The sequence below is a fragment of the Sarcophilus harrisii genome, chromosome 3 (assembly GCF_902635505.1).
Source record: "Sarcophilus harrisii chromosome 3, mSarHar1.11, whole genome shotgun sequence".
Lineage (NCBI taxonomy): Eukaryota > Metazoa > Chordata > Mammalia > Dasyuromorphia > Dasyuridae > Sarcophilus > Sarcophilus harrisii.
Window position 1 is genome coordinate 236,208,908 of NC_045428.1, and position 9,795 is coordinate 236,218,702.

General features: G+C 37.8%; 2 protein-coding genes across 2 annotated transcripts; both read left to right on the forward strand.

Moving 5' to 3' along the window:
* Positions 1–70: 70 nt before the first annotated feature.
* Positions 71–659, forward strand: LOC111719653 (keratin-associated protein 20-2-like). The gene has a single exon (XM_023498867.2). It carries the CDS (start codon positions 99–101, stop codon positions 324–326), a length of 228 nt encoding a protein of 75 aa, XP_023354635.1. The 5' UTR covers positions 71–98; the 3' UTR covers positions 327–659.
* Positions 660–7,523: 6,864 nt separating this feature from the next.
* On the forward strand, positions 7,524–8,103 carry LOC116423093 (keratin-associated protein 19-5-like). The gene has a single exon (XM_031964167.1). It carries the CDS (start codon positions 7,560–7,562, stop codon positions 7,785–7,787), a length of 228 nt encoding a protein of 75 aa, XP_031820027.1. The 5' UTR covers positions 7,524–7,559; the 3' UTR covers positions 7,788–8,103.
* Positions 8,104–9,795: the final 1,692 nt, after the last annotated feature.

Consider the following 9,795-nt stretch of genomic DNA (forward strand, 5'->3'; position numbering starts at 1 on the left):
ACACCTCCTGCTGGATGTGTATAAAAGTCTCCATGCAGGTGCTATACATATTCACAACTTCTCACTGACATCAAACCAAATCTGTAAAACCTGAAACCATGAGCTACTACAGCAGCTACTATGGGGGCCTGGGCTACGGCTATGGCTCTGGTTATGGCTATGGATGTGGCAGCTACCGTGGCCTAGGCTATGGCTTTGGAAGCTGTGGCTATGGAGGCCTGGGCTATGGTGGCTATGGCTATGGAGGCCTGGGCTATGGTAGCTATGGCTATGGCTGCTGCCGCCCATCTTGCTGTGGAAGATATTCTTCTTATGGCTTCTATTGAAAAACTGTTTGCTTCTGAGTTGTCATGGAATCCTTGGATTTGGAGACATTTCCACAGCATGTAAAATACATCATTGTGTCTTCCTCTACTGTCTGGTGTCATGGGAAAACTATTGTAAAAAGAATTTGGAATTCCTTTGGAGACTCAAAACAATGAAGTGGCAGAGACTGAAAGCAGCAGGACCCATCCTTCTGGGAAATGATGCAGAATTTCACTTGTCATGAAGGAGACTCTTCCAATGACAGCTCATTTTCAGCAATTTGTTCATCTCTAGAATACACCATTGCTGAGGTGTCTATTATGAATTTCTAATAAACGTATTTCACTGCCTTAGCAAAACTGTTTTCACATCTCCTTCTTGACCTCCCTATGCTTGGTTTTCAGCCTCACGTTATGAAAATATTTTCAATTTTGACCTATGTTTATATATCATTGCAGAAGATTTATTCTCTAGTTCATCTTTTGTAATGAAGAGATACTACTCTATATTTCTATTGAAAAAGTAGATTGTTTTCTTGTTAAATGTGTTCCTAAAATTTTATTTCTATAGTACTTAAATTTTAGTACTCCATAATGTTCAGCCCCCAAATATAAGTTGTTCCCCTTCTTCACTGTTCTTGGTGCACAACAGAGAGAGATTTCATTTATAAGGTTTGAAAAAGACTGATATGTTCAGAGCCTCATGTTCATGTTTATGACTTCCAGATTCAAGTCATCCCTAATGACTGCCAGAATTTGGCAGAATTCCCCTTGTCTAGCTGTAATTCACTATTTTCTTATCATCAAGAATCTTGAAGTTTTGTAGCATATCACAAGGGAATGGCATGACAAAGAGAGTCATGCACCAAGTTCAAAAGTTGTCATGGAAACTTTCTCATCTCCTCCAACCACATATACTGTTGGTCAAGCTCAGTCCTACCTTTCTACAGGGGAAGTAGACTCATTGCTACACAGATGTCCTGCAAATCACTCAAATACCTGAATTGTCTAATCAGCTCAATTCCCCTAGAAAGATACCATCTGCTTTGCTACTCCACAACAGGCCATGGGGCCTTTGGATTCCTTAACTTCATAAACCAACATGTCTTTTATAGTCCTTTGTAAAACCTTTGTAAACTTCAGAGGGATTCTTGGGGAAAAATCCAGAGATTAGCATCTACTGGCACATAATAGGTGCTTAATAAGTGTTTCTTGATTAAACTTGGTTTCAGATGGTGGAGAAAATCCCACTATCAATGGATCTCATTGCTCTGTTTTTAAATTTATAATGAATTTCTAAATTAAATGCAAAAATAAAATAAAAATAATTTCCATACTACAGATTATTCCAAGTTATTATTCTCCATTCACACAAAAAAAGCTAATAAAATCTAATTGTTCCTATGAATCCACTAGGTTTTTTTTTTTTTCTTTGACAGAAATGTCCTTAGCAGCATCATTTCATTCACTTCTCAAAACACATTTCCAAATGATTTACCAATCCTTTTTCAGGAAACATTCTAAGAAGGTCACTTCAGTAAAAACTAATTCTTCAGTATGAAAATCCTTTCTCTCTTGTATATCTCTCATTTCATTTTCTTTAGGAAAGTTGAGTATCAGTTTATGAGGGGAAAATGGCAAACTCTGGAACCATATTTCACCCCATCCCCCAAGAGGATAAATAGAATATATCTAGCACCTGTACTACAAAGTGGAATTTTAAACATCTTAAGTTAGTTATCATTGTCCCTTGAGGGTCCTTTAGTTCAAGACTCCAAATTCCTTCAAGTGATTGTCCTAGGGCCTGAAGTGAACACTTTTCTACCATTTGGTGTAGAATTCAATGGATTCTCTCCATCTCAGCAAAAGATGAGCCATACACTGAGCAGTGCAAATTATATAGATCTTCACTACAATTTTCCTGCACTCTAATCTCTTATGCTCCATTTATGGAATCTCAAGATTACATTAGGATCTTTAGCTGACATGTAACAGCCTATTGGGCTTCCTTATCCTTGAATATGTAGTTGTGAGAATTTTGGAAGCTGGGAAAAGAGGTGAGAAACCCAATGCAGCCCTAATCATCCTAAGCTCATTCTTCTCTTGGTCAAATAAAGATGCTCTTTTTTTAGATGCTCCTTAACCAGAGAGCTATAACCTACCTTCTTTTCTGTCCACTAAACTCAGTTGGTGATCTCCTCATCTGCCATGGTTCCCATTCCTTCTAACATTCTCTAGTTCCAACCCAGCATTTCCCCTGAACTCAATTGTTCAGCTGACTAGGTATACCCTGAAAGGATGATCCTACCAAAACTTATAATCAGAACTTCTCCATTATTCACTATTTTAAAAATCCATGACTGTACTGATGATCAGGGCCTCTGATTGCTCTCCTTTTGCTGTCTTTGAAAGCCTTGCTCATTAGGTTCTGGACCCCCATCTTCAAGAAAAGCTGTTTTCTCCAAATATCCAATGATGTCCTCTTAGCCAAAATTTATGGTGTCCTCTTGAGTTTTCCTTTTTCTTGATCTCCCTTTTGACTTTTTAGAACACTGGCCAACTGCTGCTCTTGGGTGTGTTTGATACTGCACTTCCAACATGACTGTTCCTTTCTAGTCACCTTAACTAATGTGTCATCATGTCATTTCATTCCCATTATCTCTAGCTGAATCCTAAAATTCCATTACTTTTCTTTTTTAAAATTTCTTTTCTTTTCTCCCTAATGTGCTCTCTCCAAGGATAAAAAAAGTAGACCTTCCTTAAATCTCAGAGTTTCAAGGGATTTTCTCTCTGCCACTCAGTGCCACATCTCCAAATTCTGTATCTCTTCTGAGATCCAGTCCCACACTGTGAGCTGTCTGATTACACATTTTCAACTTGATGTCCCCCAGACATCTCAAAGCCCCCCCACCTAAGTCTAGAATAGATTTCTTCATCCTGCCTCATTAAAAGCACCCTACCTCTTCACAACTTCTCTACTCCATTGAAGGGCCCCAGGAGATGAATGTCATGAATCCTGAGTAGGGCACCAGTAATATAAAATATATAGGCTTTGACAACATTATAATCATTTCACATTATAGAAACAAGTTCATAGCATAATCTTCTCAGAGAAATAGAAAATGGAAAGAAAACACCCTTAATGGACTGGATGATTTGTTCTTAAGAAACAAAACATGAGAAAAAGGCGATGTTTCCTTGACAGGAAACATTATTTTAATTTGAAATATGCATTTCTGCTGAGAATCTACCACATCTCCTGCTGGTAATGTCCAAAAGTCCTGTGCAGATTTTGCTACATACATTCACACAATCTATCCTTGACATCTATCCAACTAAGTTAATACTGACACAATGAGCTACTATGCTAAGTACTACTGGGATCTGGGTTAATACTCTGGCTCTGTATAGTTATACATGTGGCAACTTCCCTGGCCTGAGTTATATGACTAAGGCTATGAAAGTCTAAGCTATGGTGGCTATGCTATAGGCACTATTGCCCATCTTGCTGTGCAAGATTTTAGCCCTCTGGATTCTACTAAAAATACCTGTTCCACAGCTATCATGGAATCCTTGTTCCCCTTTGCCCCCACCATACTTAGGGCTAATTTCATGAGTTTGTAAAAACGTTGAATTTCCTCAGTTTATATGGCTGAGTGGAATACTCATAGTTCATTACTTCTCAGAATGTGAATCAGACCATCACTTACTTGCCTGCTTGGTTTTCAACATTTTGTAATCTCCCACCAATTTGCAGTTATAGAGCATTGCATATATATTACATATACCTGCATATAATATGCAGTGCTTATTACAGAGCATTGTAAATAGTACATCACTGAGATTATAAAAAAGAATCATAAACCAAGCCATTAGGTTGAGATGACACTATGCCCTTCTAATAGGCCCTGTCTCCTCCAGCCAGCTGTGCTTTGTCCACTCCACAACACTGCCCTTGAACTGATGTCCTTTCAATGGCAAAGGAAAAATAATAATTTTAAAAGAACATTTCTAAAACTTCTGAAAAACCTGGACTCACTAATCAACTAAAACTCCAGGGAAAGAGAAGATGAGTTTTACTGCTTCACAGCTGACTTTGGACATTTGCCCCCCCAAATCATGTCCTTCAGATAGATCCTTTGGAAGAAATCCTAAGTTTAGCACTCTATGTGGCACATAGCATCTAATAAATGTTTATTGATTGAAATGTTAATTGATTGAACTAGTGTTTCAGGAAGTGGAGGAAACGCTACAAGTACTGCTACTAAATGATCATGATCCTCCTGTAGTTTATCTTAAAATTGTGTGTGTGAATTTGTGTGTGTTATGTGATTCCAAGACCTTATTCTCCATTCAAAAAAAGTATATATGTTTCTGTGGATTTAATGACTTTTTAAGGGAAATTCCTTCAATAGACTAATTCCATTGAATCCTCCCAAAACATATCTCCAAATGATTCATCAATCCTTTTCCAGGAGACATCTAATGAAAGTTATTTCAATGAAAAACTAATTCTGGGAAATAATGTTTTCTTTCTTTGACATTTCTCAGTGTGAAAAGGATGATTTATTCTCTGTAGCAAAATGGAAAATCATTTTGTGAGGGGGAAAGACCACCTACTAATTCAAGTTCTCCTACATGGAAACAACATATGTAGTAATTGTACTTCATGGTAGCCATTTAAAAAAAAAACTTTAAGAGAGCTGACCGAATCTCCTGACTGTCTTTTAAGCTTAGGAGACCCAGTAGCCTGCAAAGAAATGTCACAAGCTGTTATGAGTTGGAGTCCTTCTTTGCAAATGGTCTGTAATCCTCTAGATGCTCTATAACTATACCAAATCATAAATAGTACAGGTTATAGTTGGATCATCATCTCTATATTCCCGAAATCTAGTCTCTGATGCTCCTTTTATTCAATCTCAAGGTCACAGTAGAATGTCTGGCTGACATATGACAACTTGTTGAAAATAATTATCGTTTAGGATGAAATTTAGAGAGATTTAGTAATAGGAAGGGAGGAGTGATATCCTTTGCTTGTCCCAATCACTTTGACTTCATTTTTCTCACAATTGGTTAAAGTCTTTCTGAGATGCCCCACAACCAGAGAACTACATCTTACTTTTTTCCTCTCAACTACGCTCAATATCATTTAGCAATATCTTCATCTGACTATGAGCTCAATTGCTTTCTCTCTGATATTTAAACTTTCACATCTCAAGTTCCAGAATAGCATTTCCCCTGAACTCATTTGTCTAGTGGCTGTCTACCAATGCCAAAAATGTATGAGCCTACCCAAATTTGAACTACCAGCACTTTTCAGTTCTTCCACATTTAAAAAGCCCTTGACTATACTATAATCAGCAGCACCTACTTCTTCCTGAATTTCTTTTACTAGCTTTGAAAGTCTGACTCTAACATTCAAGAAAAACTATCTCCCAAGTGCCCAGTGATGTCCTCATGGCCAAAATTAATAGCTTCATCTGATTTTCCTTCTTACTCTCCCATTGGCTCTTAAAAATTCTGGTTAATTGGTACTCCTGAGTAGATCTGACACTACATGTTTAACCAAATTGTTCATTTCCAGTGGCCTTTTAAACTTTTTTTATTGTGTGGTGAAAGAGTAGCTTTTTCTAAACTCTCAGGGCTTCAGAGTACTTCTCTCTGTGTGTGTCTCTCTCATTATCTCTACCTGTCTCTCTGTCTCTGTCTCTGACTCTGTGTATGTATCTCTGTTTCTCTCTCTCTCTTTATCACTGTGTGTGTGTGTGTGTGTGTGTGTATTTCTGTTTCTGTCTGTCTTGTGTTTCTCTTGGTGTTTCTTTTTGTCACTATGTACATGTCTTTTTTTTATCTCTGTTTGTCTCTCTATCTGTGTGTTTCTTGTCCTCTCCCCTCCCATTCATTGTCACATCTTCAAATATTGCCAGAATTCTCCTACATATTTCAAAACCCTCAATTCTACAATAAATCTCCTCATTTTGCTTCTTCAAAGAAACTTATCTATCCAAAATTTCTCTACAATTTTCAAGGGAACTGCCATCAATCTAGGAAATCAGATTCTGAGACTTGGGGAAGGCTTTAACTTCTCATTATTATCATCCAATCAGTTGGCAAAACTAATTCTGCCAACATCTCTGGAATTCAAATATTTCCTTCTAATATGGTCTTCCCTTTAGATCACCCTTCTCCACAAGCTCCTTGTATTAATCTTCCTGGCTCAATCTTCTCACCCAGATCCATCCTCTGATCACCTGATCTCTAACCACCCAAAATTCCATATCATTGCACCAATAATCTTATAAACTATAATTGCTTCCTATTTTATACTGTTTGGGATTTCACCTGCTTCATCAGCTCTTTCTTACCTTTCCATTCTCAATACACTTAATTCTCCCTGTCTACCATTCCAAGAATCCCTTACTCTTTCTTCTTGCCACATCTGACTTTCTCTGGTTCAAGAGAGTGTTTTCAGATCTAATCCCATCTGTGGCATATAACCTATTTCCACTGACCAAGTGGCTTGTGCCTTTGTCTCTGAGATCCCCCATCAGCTGTCCATTTTGGGGGCAGGTATTTTAGTGTTTTCATGTTTTCAGTCCTTCACCTTTATTCATACATAAGGAAAAGGAATCTGTTGGCATTTCTTTGTATCTCCAGACCTAAGTACAATGAACATAGAATGTAAACACTGGAGAGGGGGTTTGTGTTTTATTGCTTCTGGAAGGGTTGTTTGATTCTCTAATTGCATACATTTTTTTCTCCACAATTACCTAAACTCTAATCTAAAACTTCTTGTGACTTCATATTCAAATAGCATTGATCAAAAGAAACAGAATTCAAAAGCACACTTAACTAATCAGAAGACCAAGCCATCAAGCTGCAAAATAAGGACAATGTCCTTTCGAGGGGTCTGCCACACAGACTGAATAGGGCACCAGATCACCTTAATCACGTGTGCTTTGTAGCATTACAATTATTTCTCAGAACAGGAATTCAAACCATGTTGGAGTCTTCGTGGAGAAAAAAGCAAATGAAAAGAAAACATCCTAATTGAGCTGGAGAAATTCTTCTCAGGCAACAATGATAACAATGTGATTTTGCTCTTGTAAGTTCATTAAAGGGAATGATGCAGGGCTGGAATGAAGCTGCCACACCTCCTGCAGAAAGGGTATAAAAGTCCCCTTGAAAATGTTCCCCTACACACACACTCAAAGCAAACCTTGACATTCTTCCAAATCTGTGAAACTTGAAACCATGAGCTACTACGGCAGCTACTATGGAGGCCTGGGCTATGGCTATGGCTCTGGTTATGGCTGTGGATGTGGAAGCTACCGTGGCCTAGGCTATGGCTATGGAGGCTGTGGCTGTGGAAGCCTGGGCTATGGTGGTTATGGCTATGGAGGCCTGGGCTATGGTAGCTATGGATATGGCTGCTGCCGCCCATCTTGCTGTGGAAGATATTCTTCCTATGGCTTCTACTGAAAGATTATCTGCTCCTGCAGGATCATGGAATCCTTGTCCAAGCCAGCTTGAAGTGAACTACATGACTTTGGAAGGACATGATATTCTCTCTACAGCTGGGTGACATAGGAGAGCATCTTAGAATCCTTATGTACCACTCAAGGGAGTAAAGTGGCAGGGACTGAGATGCAACCAGACCCACCCTTCTGGAATTGAAGCAGAATCTCACATTTCATGAGGGAAATCCCTCCAATAGCAACTCATTTCCAGCAAGTTTGCTCAGTTCTGATATACCATGGCTGATGTATCTGTTGGGATTTTCAAATAAAGTTGTTTCACTGACTTAACAAAACTGTTTCTACTTCTTTTCATTGACCCCTTTTTACAGGCTTTCAGTTTTACATGGGAACAGATTTCAATCTTGACTTAATTTTGTGTGTTATTGCAAAATATTTGGTCTCCAATTCATCTGCTACAATGAAGGAATATCCAGATTTTTATTTAAATCCAGATTTATTTATTTCATTGTTGAATCCCTTCCTCAAATTTCTGTAGTGTATCAATTTTAGTACTTTGTAATACCCCAGGCCTTCACTGTACTGATGGCTTGGCATGTTTTTTTTTAAGCTATAGCCCTTTTCCCAAGTCTGTGTGCACATTGACAGGGTTTTTGTCCAAGTTTTCCTCAGAGATGCACATGTCATTGTGTCATGCTCATAGTCTATCATTTCCATATACAAAAGGTCCCCAATGACTGTCAAGATGTGGCTTGACTAGATGAACCTCTCATTGTTTCCCATTATTTTCTTATAACTCACCAACTGCACATTTTAGAGCACTGCACAAGTGAATACTGCACCACAAAATCTTCAGAAGAAAGACGTCAACTAAGTCTGAAGATTGTCATACCTTCTCCTCAACTATACAGCCAGTCTGGAAGGGCCTAACAAAAGGCCCTTCAGTCCATGGGGGAAGTGGACCAATTTTTAAAGAATGTTTCTTAAAGCCCTCAAACACCTGAACTCAAACTTCCAGAGAAAGAGACTATCTGATTTATTGCTCCATAGCTAAACTTTGGACCTTTGGTCACCACAATCATGTCTCTCAGATGAGACCTTGGTCAGAATGTGATAGCCTCTATGAGGCAAATAGGAAGAGCCTTAATCAATTATTATCTGTTGAAATGTTTATTGATTGAACTAGTGTCTTATGCAGTGGAGGAAACAATACAAGAGCTGAAATCAATGGATTTTCATGTCTCCTGCAGTTTGTTTTTAAATAAATATGTATTGATACATATATATCACATCTAGCCCTTTTTATCTTTTCTGCAAAAAGTATGTATGTTTCTAGAGATTGTCTTTTTCAACAGAAATGCTCTCAGATTTTTCACTCCCTTAAATTCTTCCCAAAACTTATCTCCACATGATTCATCAATCCTTTTCCTAGTGACATCCTATAAAGTTCACTTCATTGAAAACTAATCTCTCAGGAACTTTTTGACGACTTTCAAAGGAAAAAAAGAATTTCATTCATTCATTCATTCATTCATCAAGGATGAAAATCAGTTTTAAGAGCTAAAAGAACATTTCTAGAGCCAAGTTCTCCAAACTAGGAACAAATGAAAAATATCTAATACCTCTCTTTCACAATGACCATTAAGAAAAAAAAAAAAAAAAAAACCTTAAAAGAACTAGCACAGTGAATAGAAGTCTAGCCCTGAAGTCAGCAGGATTTGAGTTCAAATCTAAGCTCAGATACTTCACACTTACTGTGTGATCTTGGGCAAGTTACTTAACTCAATTGCCTTGCCCTCTTTCCCAAAAAAAAAGTCCTAGATATCTGGTTTTTAAAACTAACATCCAAGAGAAATTGCTCTCTCCAAAGTATCCAGTAGTTTTGACATGGCCAAAACTAATAGTTTCTTCTGAGTCTTCCTTTTGGGTTTCTTTTTGTCTCTTTAAAACTGGCTAATTGATATTCTTGCATATACTTGACATTGTTTCTCTTACCTGATTATGTATTTCTA

Excerpts from the sequence above, each read along its gene's own strand:
- LOC111719653 (XM_023498867.2), top strand. The coding sequence starts at position 99 with ATGAGCTACTACAGCAGCTACTATGGGGGCCTGGGCTACGGCTATGGC.
- LOC116423093 (XM_031964167.1), top strand. The coding sequence starts at position 7,560 with ATGAGCTACTACGGCAGCTACTATGGAGGCCTGGGCTATGGCTATGGC.